The sequence below is a fragment of the Malus domestica genome, chromosome 06 (genome assembly GCF_042453785.1).
Source record: "Malus domestica chromosome 06, GDT2T_hap1".
NCBI classification, from domain to species: domain Eukaryota; kingdom Viridiplantae; phylum Streptophyta; class Magnoliopsida; order Rosales; family Rosaceae; genus Malus; species Malus domestica.
In genome coordinates this window covers 6,711,090-6,726,895 of record NC_091666.1, presented here as the reverse complement: position 1 = coordinate 6,726,895, position 15,806 = coordinate 6,711,090, and the positions used below count along the sequence as shown (strand labels likewise).

The following is a 15,806-nucleotide window of genomic DNA, read 5'->3' as shown; positions in this document are numbered from 1 at the left end:
ACAGAAATTCAAGAGTGCTTTGAACGTCCTGCATACCTCTATAAAAATCAGCACGCGATGGGATTTCAGAGATTGAAGAGGTGAGCTCAGAAATCGAAGAAGCCATTCAGAGATCGAAGAGGCGCCAGTTTTCTCAAAAGCTGGGCGTGCTCACAAACCACCAATTCCAGATATCGAAGAGTGTTAACTGTCTCAGCATCGTCAGCACCCATCACACGTAACTCAGCTTTGCGAAAATCACGGGCAATCTGTCGAAGCACCGATTCCAACCATCTGTCTCTCTCAGCCTCGTCAGCACTTGTCACATGCAATCTCTGCCCTCAACGAAGCTCAGAACTCGAAGCGTAAATTCCGAATATTAAAGAGGCCTCTGCTTTATCGAGACGTGTCAGCATCTGTCAATTTGCACATCTGCGTTGCGTAAATCACGCATAATCTGTCGAAAATTACTATTAAATTATCCCAGGCTTGCCGACACGAGTAATGAAACAATGCCTTCCCAGCCATTAAGAAAATTCTATAAATGTTGAACTTCAAAGTGAAGCAGTCTCACCCAACTTTCAGCCTCACTTAACCCTTCATCCTCTCTGAAATGGCTTTCTAACAAACCCTCTTGAGTCACTCTGTATTTTTCATCCCCTGGGATACCCCTGCAAACAACCCATCCAGAGCACAAGTATTTCATATCATAAGGGTGGAGAGCAAGAGTATCTCATATCATGCTTTCTCCCTGTCCTTTCTCCAGCCAGCTCTTGCTCTCGAGTACTCATCATCTTATGCTTTCGCTTTGTCTCTCACTTATAAGGGAAGTGAAGATGATACCTCGAAGCATGTGGAGACAACGTGCTAATTCATCCTCAACTAAGGACAAGGAGAAAGAGAGCAAGAGGTGGGCACTTGGGAAGATTGAAGAAAGAAACAGACCAACACCTTTACCTCGTGCCTGCCCGCCGTGCAGAAGAAACAAGCAGAGAAGAATGCAGACTGCACTCTGATGTTCCCCGCTCAGAATTCCAAACCAGTTCAAGATCAAAGCTGTGGAAAGTCAACAAGATCAACTATCTCCAAAACCAGATTTGCGTTCTTAAACTCTACTCTGTCTGGTTTTTACTTTGCCATATTTGTCATGTTTATTTGTCGTTTGTTATTTGCTTGTTTTTGGTGTGAGTATATGCTTGAAACATTGAGGACAATGTTTGATTTAAGTGTGGGGGGGTAACCATTGTTTTGCATGAAATTCGTAGAAATTTATCACCCATTACTTCTAGTGTTGTTCCTTGTTGTTTTAAGTATTTCTAAGCTGTTTTGGAGTGTTTCAGTGTGTTTTGACATAAAAATCCGAAAATTCATAAAAATTTGAAATAATTGTTTTTGAAAATCCCAAAAAGAGTTGTTTTTGTGTGCTTATTTGTGTCTTAGGGTACCTTCCAACACAATGATGAGGATTCGGTTTGTAATTGCATGACTGTTAAAGAGAGTTATAAACATGGATGAAAGTTTGATTTACTCTTTATTTATGCGTGGTTGTGGTTATAACTTATGAAATCACATGTAATCATAAAAGAAAAAATTAGTTTTTGTAACATGCTTGAAGGAAAGAACTCAAACTAACGCTACAACCTTGTGAGACTTGAGCCTAAACGTTATTTGGAGAGTTGATAATCTGTGCATTATTGTTTTCTAAAGTCGTTGCATGATCTCATTTTTCTTTGCTTGGTTACTACTTAGAAGGCGTTTCATCATTTAGTTCCAAATGCTAGAACTCATGCCCATTTCATTCAAAGCATGATATTGATTTGCATAACACATATTCAAGATGAAGTTGTGTAGTTACCACCACCAAAGCCAAACTGCCATGTATCCCATATCGTTATATGTTTAAGTTAACCCCATTGAGCCTTGATAGCCTACATTCTTTGTTAAACCACATTATCCTTACCTAGCCTAGTTTAGGACCATCCATACCCTTGTTCTTGAAGCATAGTAAAGCATGATTCAAATTGAATTTCTTTTGATTAATGTATGGCAGAAAACAAGTGTGGGAGAAGTGTGAGTTATAATGCTTGTTGAAAAGAAAAGAAGAGTTGAAAAAAAAAAAAAGAGTTGAAAAATATGCGAAAAAGAGTTTTAAAGTGCTGCTTGTTGAAGAAAGAGTCCAAAACATAGAATTCGGCCCTAAATATTGCTTGAATTTTCCTTTCGTGTCTAAAAGCTGATTTCTGCAATCTAAGTGAATTCTAAGTTTCAATTTCATTACTTCACTTGCTATTGCTTTAAGAACGATTGTTCTCTTTATCCTTCATTTGTTAGCCACCACCCCAAGCCCCGTTACAACCCTTAACTTCATCTTGAGTGTCATGTGTTTCAATATGTGGAGTTTGAAATTGATATGAGCATATGGTGTCACTGGTTCTCGCATCTAAGTAGTAGCATTCCATTCATGAGATCATATCTAAACATGCTTATTAACTCCAGAAATTGCTTTCTTTGTGATACATATATGTGAGCGTTCGTTTTCATATCTACATCAATCTTCTCACATATAACTAGTATAGGGTGTGTAGTTAGAAAATCTGAGTGAAAATTGAGTGCATATCTTGTAAGGAATTGAGTGATTTCTCTAAGGCATGTTACTACATCAAAAACATTATTTTAATCGATTAATTGTGAACAAGTAAGTGGTGACTATGATTAAGTACGTGCTTAAGTGTGAAGATGACTCAAATCTGTGGGGATAATGATTTTTAACATGTCATGTGCATTGGAAATCCCTGAGGCAAATGTTGGAAGGTTTAGGTTGTGTTTTATTTACTTTGTTTCGTTTTATCTCTTTGTTTTGCTCGAGGACTAGCAAAAGCTAAGTGTGGGGGAATTTGATAGGAGCATATTTATGCGACTTAGTTGGCTTGTTCTTGTGCATTTATGTCGTGTTTCCTTAGTTATTTTAATGTTTAAAGTCATTTTCGTGTGTTTTCAGATTTTATGGACAAAGTAGGCAAGAAGATGCATTTTGGAGCATTTTGGAGCAAAATAGAGCTTGGAATGCATGTCACATATTTGGGCCAAAGTGGATGGACGAATTTGAGAACTAAAGAGGCCAAGAATGTGAAGAATTATGGTCCAAAAGATGAAGAACTCAGCCCAAAAATTTGTCACTCCAACTTGCCTTCATTGCCATGCAAAACAACATAGAATTCCCTTTGGATTCCCATGCCATGCTTGATCACTCTTGTCCCCTACATAATTTCTGATTTCATGCTTCAATTCATTTAATTATTACACTTAATTGCTTGATACCTCTTGTTCCCTTCACCCACAAAATTTTATACAACTTTCACAACCATAACATGCACCAATTGATGCTCCATCATTCACATTTGGAATCCCATGCCTTGTGTACCACATGTTGCTGCACCTTTGACCCATTTATTGACACATTTTCACCTCCCTTTCCATCTCTATGCAATGTACACAATCATTCATGCTCCCTAGCTTCAAGACCACTCCATTTTACCCTTCACACTTTGCATCATCACTTCATTTTCACCCTTGGACCATTGCACACCACATACACTCTTTGCCGTGCATTCTCCCTAGCCTAACCTGATTCTCTAAGGTTTTTGGGGCCTATATATACATGTTTACACCCCTTGGCAAAGGGTTCACACTCTCATATTCACCATTCATCACAGAAAATTCGTCCATACAACTTCTAGGTAGCAAAACACCCCAAAAACACCATTCTAGTGCCTAGAAAACATAACAGCCACTCCACCTTCTTCCACCCTCTTTGCCTAGTTCTCCACCACCCTTCAACCCTCAAACACTCCTCCACACTTACCCTAAACCTTTCCATACCATTCCCCATCCATTCTACATCATAAAACTACCCAAAAATTCGTCCACAAAGCAATCTGCCGCAAGCAAGCAAAGGAGAATTCTTGGATGCACTTGCTACCCAAGTTGGAGCATTTTAGGTGTTTTCTTTCCTTTGATTTTAATGTCTAATTTTATGTATCTTTGCTTTGTGAGTATGAGGAACTAAATCCCTCTTAGTTAGGGGGTGATTCGAAACCATGTTCATACTTGCAATATGATTTGATTACATCCAGTTGTGATTCATAAGTTGTGAATTCAATTTACTTATCCGATCGTATAAGAAATGATTTGTGTATGTTGGTTGAGAGTGCACGCTTAATTTCCATGCATGAATTTAACGCTAGAATATAAGGGAGTTTCACCTAATCGTTATGAACTTATATTCACAAGTAGTGAAGGTTGCTAGTCACAATCACGTTAAGTAAATTCTTGGCATAAGTTTCATGCAAATCATAGTAACGAGTGCCTCGTCAATGCTTATGTTTTTCATAGAACTTAATGATTCTTGCTTGTATCTCTATTATGCAATTCATGTAGGGAACTTGTAGGGAATGTTTTGGGTTGTCGTATGCAATCATCCAACCCAATAACTTGTGGAAAAACTGAGGGTTAATTAGTGCAATTCACGGTTAATTTGGGGCGTTGAGTATTCATAGCTTATCGAAAAGCAACTGGAAATCGTTTTGTATGCAAGTGTGACATGTGTGGAGAAGAACCTCCTAGCTAGCCTTCCATCCATAAGTTTCATTCAAATTCATTTTACAATCTATTTTGATTCACTTAAATTTGTCTAAGAATTTGTCTACTTTGTTCTTGTCTTAATTTAATTATTTTCGTCCAAAATCAACCCTATCTTATCTTTTTGAGTCATATTAATTAGAACTTGTCTTAGATTATGTTTTTAAGTGTTTTAGTTCATTAGAAAACCAAAATTCGTCCAAGTTTGTGTTAGAGTCCCAAAACTGCCCAGATTGTGTGTTTAAGGTAGTTTTGAGTGTTTAGGGGCTGTTTTGAGTCTTTTGGCTTGTTTTAGTGTTTTAAAGTATAGTTTTGCATTCTTTGAGTCTAGTTAGTGTTTTAAACTTTGTTTTTACGTTTTCAAGTCAGTTTCCAAGTGATTTAGCAATCCCTCCTAATCCCCGGCCTAGAACGATCCCTACTTACATACTTTACTACAATTGATAAAAATAGGGTTTAATTTTGTGTGTTAACTTATTTTTCACATCACCCAAGCATTTCAACAGTAACCCATCTGGAGTTTTTCTTAGCAAGTTCTTCGCCCATAAGACATACTTAGTTGCTTGTTGTCTATCCTTCTTGCTTGTAGGCGAAGATGGATCCTTCAAATGATGAATGATAGGTGACCTCCAATCTTCTATCTCGGCTTCTAGCACCATTACATCTAGACTGAATCCCCTTTCTAAGATGGAAGGAAGGTATCTCTTTTGGACCTCGACATCTACCCCATATCTTCTCTCCTGTATTGGCACTCCTGAGGCTAGTTGTGCCATCTCGTTGGCCGCTAAGTTGGATCCCCTGGGAATATGATTGACCGATATCTCAGAATCCCAGAAACTCAATAATTGCGTAGCTGCCAAGTAATACCCTGCCATGGTAATATGTCTGCACGTGAACTCCCCATTTAACTGGTTTATTACCAACTCTGAATCCCCAAAGACTTCTACCTCTACTGCCCCCAGATCCATCAAGATTTCCAGACCAATAATTAAGGCCTCATACTCTGCCCGATTATTAGTATTTCCTTGGTAGTCCAGGAGAAATGAATAATAATGATAAACTCCCTGAGTGTTTACAATTACAATTCCCGCTCCTGAAGCCTTCTGAGTGTGGGATCCATCGAAATACAACTTCCAATGAGTGATCCAGAGACCAGCTACTCTTCTTATCTCTTGCTGGACCCAGTCTTCTTTGCTCGAAATATCTTTTCTTGGCAGGATCCAAATGCTAGTAACCTCCAGGCTTCCTGGGATATTGATTACCTCACTTTGAGATTCTTGGTGCTCGGCCAGGAAGTCAGCAATTGCTTGGCCTTTTACTGCCCTTTGGGGTACGTACTGAAAACTGAATTCTGATAATGCTAGAATCCATTTCCCAATCCTTCCTGTGAGCATTGGCTTTGACAGCATGTACTTTATCACATCTGTCTTGGCGATGATGTGTACATGACAAGGTAACATGTAATGCCTTAATTTACTGGCAGTGAAATATAAAGTCAAGCATAATCTCTCTACCGGGGAATACCTTGTCTCTACCTCGGTCAGAATTCTACTGAGGTAGTACACTGCCTGTTCCTTCCCGCCTTCATTATTTTGGGCTAGCGAACTCCCGATTGACTTTTCAGAGGCAGAAATATACAACTTCAAGGGTTTTCCCCTTTGAGGTGGCACCAACACCGGTGGAGACGTCAAATAGGCCTTGATGCTGTCAAAGGCCTGTTGGTGCGGTGGTCCCCATTCGAAGCTCTCTTTATCTTTTAGTCTTAGTAAAGGAGTCAGCGGCTGGATCTTGCCTGCTAAATTAGCAATGAATCTCCTCAAGAAGTTAATTTTGCCTAGTAACCTCTGGAGTTGCACCTTGTTGGTGGGTGAAGGTGACTCCATTATTGCCCGAGATTTGTTCTTATCCACTTCTACACCTCTTTGATGCACCAGGAATCCCAAGAAGTTGCCTGCTCTTACTCCAAATGCACACTTCTTTGGATTCATCTTCAATTTGTGGATCCTCATTCTTGCTAATGTCTGTCTGAGATCTTCCAGATGCTGTTCTTCTGTCTTGGACTTCACGACTATGTCATCGATGTATACTTCCATGTTTTGGCCAATCAGATCGTGAAAGATGGCATTCATTGCTCTCTGGTAAGTTGCACCAGTGTTCTTGAGCCCGAATGGCATGACCAGATATTCATATGCCCCCACATGACCGGGACACCTAAAAGCTGTTTTGTGTATATCTTCTGGAGCCATCTTTATCTGATTATACCCGGCATTCCCATCCATAAAAGATAGGACTTTATGTTTCGCTACCGCATCTATGGATAAATCGGCCATGGGCATGGGATATTCATCTTTTGGTGTAGCGCCATTAATATTTCTGTAATCCACACAACATCGTACTACTTTTGTTACAGCTTTTAAAACGGGTACAATGTTGGCTAACCACTCCACATACTTGGCTGGTTTGATAAAGCCAGCTTTTACTAGCCTTTCAATCTTTTCTTTGACCTTTTCTTCTATCTCCTTTGACATCCTTCGTGGTGTTTGCTTAACAGGTTTGTATCCCTCTTTGATGGGCATTCTATGTTCTACCAAGGCTGAATCTAAACCTGGCATCTCAGTATAATGCCAAGCAAAACAGTCTTTGAACTCTTGCAAAAGACAGATAATCTTCGCTCGATCATCAACCCCCAATAAACCACTAATTTGTATTGGTCTCGGATCCTCCTCCGTTCCTAGATCAATAGTTTCCAGAGGATCCTGGACTTCTGGTGGTGGCTTATCAGGTTCTGCACACAGAAATTCGACCAACTCCAGGCTCTCGGGCAAGTCATCTGGCCCATCTAGGTCATAAATGCACTCGGCCATTTGAATGGCCCTTTTCAATTCTTCTCTGCAAGATTCCTCCTTGCTTTCATGTTGGCTGGTTGAAGTTCCCACCTGCCATTTCTGCTCTTCTTTGTCCAAGAGCTCCCTTTCTTGTCTTCTTCCCTTCTCATATACCAACAGTCTTTTAATCAGGGATCTGACTGCCGTTACCTGATCTTTCTTCTTTTGTTCAGTCATTGATGGTGTAGGGGATTTGGGAGGATACAAGGTCTATCCCACTCCTCTCTAGTAAGGAACATTCCTTGTTCCAAAAGCTTTTGGGCCGTCACCTTGGTAGGGCAACCGTTCTCGTCAGCTCCTGAACACTTCAAGTTTCCTACGTTGGGGTTGTAGAAACTTGCTTCTACAACGTTGGCTGTGGGGAGAAATGGCCATGATTCGGCCTCTACCATCTCCCAAAAACCTGGTCCTTCTATGCCCGCTTCATGGTAAACAACCACTTGTTGATGAAGAGTGGAGGGTATGGCCAGGCTTTGATGGATCCAATCTCTTCCGAGTAAGGCCCCATAAGTGGAAGTGCAGTCCACCACAAAGAATGCCAGCATAATCTGTTTAGATCCCAAATCCACTTCTAAAGGCAATATCCCATGAGTTTTGTGATAGCGCCTGAGAAGCTAGAGACCGTGAGGTCTGTGGGAATAAGATCATCCGTGCCTCTTCCCATTTTCCTCATTTGCTTGGCTGGTAACACATTAACAGCTGCTCCCTCATCAATTAGAATTCTTTTGAAGGGCACACATTCCAAATGAGCAGCAACATATATGGGCTTCAGATGATTGGCCAACGAGCGGTTCGGGCGGCTAAACACCATTTTGTCTGTGTAAATCCTGAAAGGGCTATCTTTGGACGCTTCAGTGGATTCAGCCTTACCCGCTTCTCCCTCTTCGACTACCTCCACATTGACATGTGCCATCATTGGCTCAGTTGTCAAGTAATCATCTTCCATAGTAGCGGGCTGATCAGGTCTGGCACCAAACATGGCGGATAATATATACGCCATGTTGTTATGAAAATTACTAGGCTCGGGCAGATCTTCTTTATTGCCTCCAACCTGGTCCATGAATTCGTCCAACCAGGCCATTGCATCGGCTGGAAGTAGTGGTTCTGGTGCCCCTTCCTATTGATTCATGCCTGTATACAGCCTTTGCCTTGGAACTTCACCAAAAGGATCCACCAAGGACAGAGAAGGTGGTCTCCTTTCAGATGAAACAGCTCCAACGAAAATAGGCTCTGGCTTCCACCCGGAGGTTGGCACCATGACCAGATCTTCTTGAGCTCTCCTCAAGATCCGATACTTCCCAGGGTGCTGGCTCTACGGCCCGTGATTCCCCTCGCCTTCTGTCTTGCTATTGGCCTTTTCCACCTCTTTTTTACTTCTCCAGTGGAGCTGACTATTTCCCCCAGATGATGTTTTCTCCAATTTTTTATTTTTGGAGGCTTCGGATGTTGCAGGGGTCTTCAGGGAGTTCATGTAGGCTTTGTGCTGCCTTTGAACTCTCCTGACCATGGAGGCTCCCATTTGTTTGGTAGGTTGTCCGTTCTTTCCGACTACATACCATTTTCGCCCGAGGTGGGCAGGTTTTTCTTTTATGACATGATTTGTTATCCCATCCATCCTTTCGATTTCCCTTCCCATCTGGCCATATTGAAGATGATCTATACCCTCCGTATTTTGGCCTCCATATCTTCTGCCTCTTCAGAAGCCTCATGGTTTCAAAATACTTCTGACAAAGCTTTGGGTTGGGAATCACCTCCTAATCGTTGAAAAACGCTTCGGGAAGTGTCTTTTTTCGTAGCCTGCTTGATCTTTTCATGGGCTTTCCTCCTTTCATCCTCTTCCTTCCTCCTGATCAGTTCATGATCAATGAGGACTCCAGCCGGGGGAATTTCGAGCTCACACTCGCATTGGCACTTACTACACATAACCATCCCCTTGATTATGGCTGCTTTTGGATATTCGGGCGATTTAATCACCCCTCCAGTAGGTTTTTCAGTCAATCTTTCTTCCTCAGGTTCCCTTGTGATTCTTTCTTTTCCCTTTTCAACCCATGCCACATTGATCATATTTACGGGGGCTTCTGAAAAGGGAACCACATGTTTGTCTACCACCAACTCTTCAGGCGGGCTAGTTTTAAGTCTCTTTCCCTCGGGATGAACCAGGTTGGTTTCTTTTCTAGAGCCTGTGGAAGCTTTCTCCAATCTTTGTAACATTTGTAGTAACGTAGTTTGCAAATCTTCTGGCATTTTGACATATATCTTCTGATCAAATAGGGAGTCCCACTGGGCGTGCCAAAACTATGTTCGCATCAGGAATTTCCGTCGGGGATGTTTCCTGGCCGACGAGCACACAGCTCCCCGGGAGGTTGGCGCCGGTTGAGGGCTGCTGTCGGGCTTCTGCTTCACTATCGGGCTTTGTCGGGCAAGTCTCGTCGGGCAAGACTCTTCGGGCAAGACTCTTCGGGCAAGCTTGGTCGTCTTGCAGGTTCCTATCTTTGTGGTTTATCAAGGGTATGAAAGCTTCAGAGAGGGAGAGAGATTTACAAAAGATGAATCGATACTACAGCAAGGTTGAACAAGGTAGCAGAGCTATTACAAGGGTTCGAGTAAAGGTTTATCCCGCGAGGGATGAATGCTTGGGCTGACTACAGCTTCATTTTGAAGGAAAATCTGGCTTTGGGCAGAGTTTGTGCTTTTGTTTGTTTGTTTGAGTGTCTTTATTCCTGGTTTCTCTTTCTTCTTATATAGACAACTCGGCTTGGTCTCCTGTAGCAGCAACCTTGCCCGAATGCGGTTTGAAGGGTGATGACTCATCAGCTTTTTTACATGTACTGCCATCATAAAGTACTTTTATGGGTTGTGTAGCTGGTCAGTCTATACCACTTGGCCTTTGGGTAGGTAAGCAAGTGGTCTTCATGAGCTGTATCAAGTCAGAAAAGGCCTTTTCTGCCTTCTGGGCTTTGACTGGGGCTTCGGCTGTCTTTCCCTTCGGGCCTCCTTTTGGGCTAGCTCCTTTCTTGAGCCCAAAGTTTCAAGTTTTGATCCAAACAATAACAAAACATATAGCAAAATTTCTGAAATACCCTTTCATTATTAGGGATGTGCGCATTTGTCACTCTTTGAGTATGGGGGGCTACTTGTGCCATTTTCTATTTTGTTTTTGTTGACAAATAAAAGGATAATTTATATTAAATTATGAGAGAGATTTCGAACATAGACTTTGGTTGCTTGGGTGAATGCTCTTAATCAATTGAGTAACAAACTACTTACATTTTATTTCATTTTACCATATTTTGTTTTTCATTGTTTTCTTCCTTTTGCCTCTTTTTTTTCATATTTCCACATAAAGTAAGTTTCATTTTTAGGAAAACTAATGAAAAGTGCTTGAAAAATTTTAGTTATAATAAAAAACCATGTTATAAGTTTTGTTTAATGATTAGTTCAAAGCCCATATTAAAGTAGTCTAACTAAAAATGACCCAACTATAATAAATTATGATTTGTCGATTTTACCCCTAACTTTTTTAGGATGAGTTCCAAATTTTCGTCGTTAATGGAGTTCATCGTTGTTTTGCAGTCCTTCTCATTTTTCTTTGAAACAAAAATATAGATCATCATACTATTTAATTTATATTTTGTATTATTTCGTTGAAATGTGATCGTCGTTATCATTCATAATGTATTCGAGGTACTGTTTTTCAATTTTTCATTGTCAGTAGAGTTCATCGTTTGTTTCTCTAGAAAATAAATTTGAGATCTGCATGCTATTCAGTAAAAACGACAGGTCACTGTTTCTGAACTGTAAAAATAAATTGTTTCTGGATTTTAAGTAACATTGTTTCTGAAATCTAAGTCACTGTTTCTAGAATCTAAGTTACTGTTTCTGAAATCTAAGTCAATGTTTATGGATTCAAATGAAATAGACACACTGTTTCTTAAATGTAAGCTAGAAAAGAAATAGTGAAATTCATTGTATTTGGATTCAAAGCAAAATAAGTACCATGTTTCTTAAATATAATCAACTGATGCACGAAAGAAAAGAAACAGTCAAATGTTAAAACATAGATTGTTTCTGAAACTAAGTCACTGTTTCTGGAATTTAAGTCACTGTTTTTGAAATTTAAGTCATTGTTTTTAGAATTTAAGTCACTATTTTTGGATTTTGGTTCTTTTCTTTTCAGATACAGTGTTTGTTTGTGCATAAACAAAACAAACATTGTATCTGATTTTTTTTTCCAGAAACAGTGTTATGTTTTGGTTATCCAGAAATAGTTTTATGTTTTGGGTTTTTTTTTTCCAGACACTTTTTCGCTAGTTTCTGCCATTAAACTTCTTTGAACTTGTTTCGATGACTTTGTTCCGATAAATGTTTCTTTTTTCAACTTTGATTTGAACTTTGATTTGGTTGTTTTTGAAATCGGGGAATTCGATTTGATAGGAAGACAGAAAGATATTATGGCGGCTTCGTGCTGGGTTAAGGTTGGTGAAGAGTCAAGACAATATCAAATCATTTAGGGGTATTAACGGAAGTGTAGATTTGTAGTGGGTTGGGCTTGTAAATTTGACTTGTGGACAATAGTTTTGGATGATTTTTTTTATTAAACTTTGAGTCTTTTTGGTTAAATAACATTTTGGAATGGTTTTTGGTTAAATATTTGTTGGCCCAAGCCCTTTTCATTAAAGTTCCCTTTATTTTTTTTGTCAAGATTCATTTCATCAAAAAGCAAAAGGCGCCTAGACGCAAGTACAAAGAAGTGCCAACATTAGAAAGGGAGCAATCCATAAAAAAAAAACATGATTAAAACCAGAACTAGAAAAAGACGAGAAAGATAATCTAGACTAGTAAATTCAGCCTGAAATTGAAATCCAAATAACTATGCTTGAACTCTCATCTAGATTGTTAGAACTAATCAAATATCAATCATGTAGCATATATATATATATGTGTGTGTGTGTGTGTGTGTGCAGTAGCTAGACCTGTAAACGGGTCGGGTTCAATCCGATCCGTTAAGCTAACGGGTCATCCGAACTCAACTCGTTAATCTAATAGGTCAGCCGTTTCACCCTTTAATATTTTTTTTTTGCATTCCAATACACTTACACATTAACTACGGAAATTATGAAATTCACCTGATGGCAACACCACACTCTGTCAGCAATCTTTCCAAATCCGGTTATGATGAACTTTTAGACAAGTAGGTGCTAGTCCTTATTTGCAGAAGTGATAGGAGCATATTTATGTGACTTAGTTAGCTTGTTTTCTTGCATTTTCATAGTTTGTTTATGTTTATTATTGTGTTTTAAGCTATTTTTGTGTGTTTATAGGTCCATATGACAAAGTTGGAAAGAAAGTGCAATTTGGAGCATTTTGAGGCAGTTTTGGGCACCAAATGGATAGCTTATGAATGGAGCAAGATAGATGGACGAATTTGAAATTCAAGAGGCTAGGAATGTGCTGAAAAGAGTGAAGAAATAAATCCAAGTCAAGGAAGATAAGAAATCAGCTCAAAAGAAGGAACATTATCCAAAACCTTATCCAACCTTATCTTATCCTTGCCTAACCTAACCTTATCTTATCCTATCTTATCCAAATCAATTTGTGCCTTGATTCTAGCTATTTCTAAGGGATAATTATGTATTTAAACTATATATTTCAGATTCTAGAACCCTTAACCCCTAAATTGGTGCTAAAACATCTTTTTTAGAAGCATCTAAAAATCTGGCCTTTTTCCCCTTTTCTAGAAGCTCTAGAACCTAAAATCTCAATCATTTTCCCTCTTGATTTAGGCCAAATGTATCCCTTTCCTTGTAGGAATTAGTGCCGCACCTTATTGACCTAATCCCTTTTGGTTTTCTGATTGATTTAACCCATTCCACTTGGGTTTTGGTTTCACAATCCTTATCCCATTTTAATTTCAAAAACCTATCCAAATCCTTAGGGATTTTGACATGAATTCCAGCCTATAAATACCAACCCTTGCCGCACAAATCATTCACCACTCTCTACCATACAATTCTACATTCATACATCCCTCAAACACATTCACCCTCATTGTGCTGCAGATTGCAAGGAAGGAGAAAGGAAGAGCTACTTGGTACCATGCCTATGCCCAAGCCTTTGGGAGTGTTGGAGCATTTCTAGGTGTTTTCCATCTTTTGTTTCAATGTTTAATTCAAGTTATCTTTGTTTATTTGCGAACATAAGGAACTAATTTCTTTATAGTTAGAGGTGAATTCGAAGCCATGATTATATGTTTTATATGAATTGATTTCATCCAATTATTGTTTCATGAATCGTGGATGTGGTTTACTTATCTGTTTTATTAAGAATGTGTTCTTGTGTGTTAATTGAGGATGCATACTTAGTTTGCATGCATGAATTTGATGCTAAAGTATAAGGGAATTTCACCTAATCGTTATGAACTTATATTCATGAGTAGTAAAAGTCGTTAGTCACGATTGTGTTAAGTAAATCCTAGGCTTGAGTAACATGCTTTTCATAGTTATGAATGCCTCGTCAATGTTTATAGTTTCCATTGAACTTAATGATCTTTGTTGAGTGTTTCTATCATGCGTATTCCATAGTTAGGGAACTTGATAAAGAATAACTTGGTTGTGATGCGTTATCCATTCAATTCAATGAATCTAGGGAAATCTGAGAATTAATTAGTTCAATACAATTAATTTGGGACATTGTCATCCATGGTTGGTCGAAAGAATAATTGGAAATCGATTCATATGCATATATCATGTGTGGAGAAGGATCCCTCTAACTAGCTTTTCACCATTCTTTTTCATCCAAAATCATTTTTGTTAAGTTTGTTTTTAAAGTTTCTTTTTTAACTTTCAATTTCGTCAAAACAAAATCCCCATTCATTAAGTCTTGTTTTTAGAGTCAAAATCTGTTTTCTTTTAGTTGTTTGAGTCTTTTAAGTTCTATTTTCATCCAAATCACTTGTTATGTCTAGAATTGAGTCTTTGTGGATTGTTTCTTGTTGTTTTGAGTGTTTTGAGTTAGTTTTGAGTCTATAGAATCTAGTTTAGTGTTTTTGAGTCTTATTTGTGCTGATTAGCATCCCTAGTTAATCTCTGATTTAGAACGATCCCTACTTGCTTAATACTACAATTGTCATCAATAGAGTTTAATTTGTGTGTCAACATAATTTTCACATCAAATTTTGGCGCCGTTGCCGGGGATTAGCAAACTTGCTAATCCCTTGTGTTTGCTGTGTGTTTTTCTAGTTTCTGATTTTGTTTTGTTTTCTTTGTTTAGGTACTAGTTTATGACTCGGAGTTCTCAACTGGTTCGTGAACATATCTTGGACTTTAACGATGATTTTGAACGAGATTTGAGAAGAAGAAAGAGGAGGCATCCAGATCCTAGCGAACCTAGTTCAAGTTCAGAGGCCGAATCTGAATTTGAAGAAGAAGAAGAAGAAGAAGAAGAAGAAGAAGTGATGGCAGTGGACAACCGTACAATAAAGGAGCTCTCGGCCTCGGGGTTAGCCAATGCCACACCCCTTTGCATTCAATACCCCAGGGCTGCCCAAGGTAAGACCGATGAGTTTGAATTGAAGTCAAGCTTGTTGCATCACATTCCTAAATACCATGGGCTGTCTATGGAAGATCCAAACAAGCATCTTAAGGAGTTCGAGGTGGTTGGTTCGAGCATGACACCCATTAATGTCGATGGGAACATTTTAAAGATGAAAGCCTTTCCATTCTCTCTTTTGGAAAAGGCTAAGGATTGGCTATATGAATTGGCACCCGGAACGGTCACGTCTTAGGAAAGCATGAATATGGCGTTTTTAGAAAAGTTCTTCCCCACTTCGAGAGTCATTCTCTTGAGGAAGAAGATTAGTGGCATTCAACAAAGCCAAAGAGAATCCTTTCCCGCATACTATGAGCGTTTTAAGGCTCTTGTCGCCTCGTGCCATCAACATAGAACTTCTACTTCAATACTTTTATGAAGGACTTCTTCCAATTGAGCGACAAATGCTTGATGCTTTGGCGAGAGATGCATTGGTTGACAAAACACCAATTGCCGCAAAGACCCTAATTGCCAATCGAGCATTGAATACACAACAATACGAAGGCATTAGACAAAGAGACCTTCCACGACATCAAATTAATGAGGTAAGTTCTACGTCCGACATTCAATCACAATTAACTAACCTCACTTCCATTGTGTCTCAGGTGGCCGAAGGGATGAAGCTACAAGGACCAAATGTTTGTGGTGTGTGTTCTATGCAAGGACATCTTAATGACCAATGCCCTCAATTGATTGAGAATGGAGGGTGGGAATCTG

At 39.3% G+C, this 15,806-nt stretch overlaps 1 protein-coding gene across 1 annotated transcript; it reads right to left on the bottom strand.

Moving 5' to 3' along the window:
- Nucleotides 1-375: 375 nt before the first annotated feature.
- Nucleotides 376-8,583, bottom strand: LOC139196748 (uncharacterized). The gene is made up of 6 exons (XM_070823087.1): nucleotides 8,125-8,583; nucleotides 7,772-8,050; nucleotides 5,173-7,604; nucleotides 937-1,035; nucleotides 554-650; nucleotides 376-411 (listed from the first exon to the last, which is right to left on the bottom strand). The coding sequence occupies exons 1-6, from the start codon at nucleotides 8,581-8,583 to the stop codon at nucleotides 376-378; spliced, it is 3,402 nt and encodes a 1,133-aa protein (XP_070679188.1).
- Between the last annotated feature and the right edge of the window lie 7,223 nt (nucleotides 8,584-15,806).

Bases quoted from the DNA above. Each gene is read 5' to 3' on its own strand.
- LOC139196748 (XM_070823087.1), bottom strand. From the start codon at position 8,583: ATGGCCTGGTTGGACGAATTCATGGACCAGGTTGGAGGCAATAAAGAA. The intron at 1,036-5,172 runs GTATGTCTTATG...GACTTTCCACAG, and splicing joins GATAGACAACAAGCAACTAA to CTTTGATCTTGAACTGGTTT. The intron at 651-936 runs GTAAAGGTGTTG...GGTTGTTTGCAG, and splicing joins GCACGGCGGGCAGGCACGAG to GGGTATCCCAGGGGATGAAA.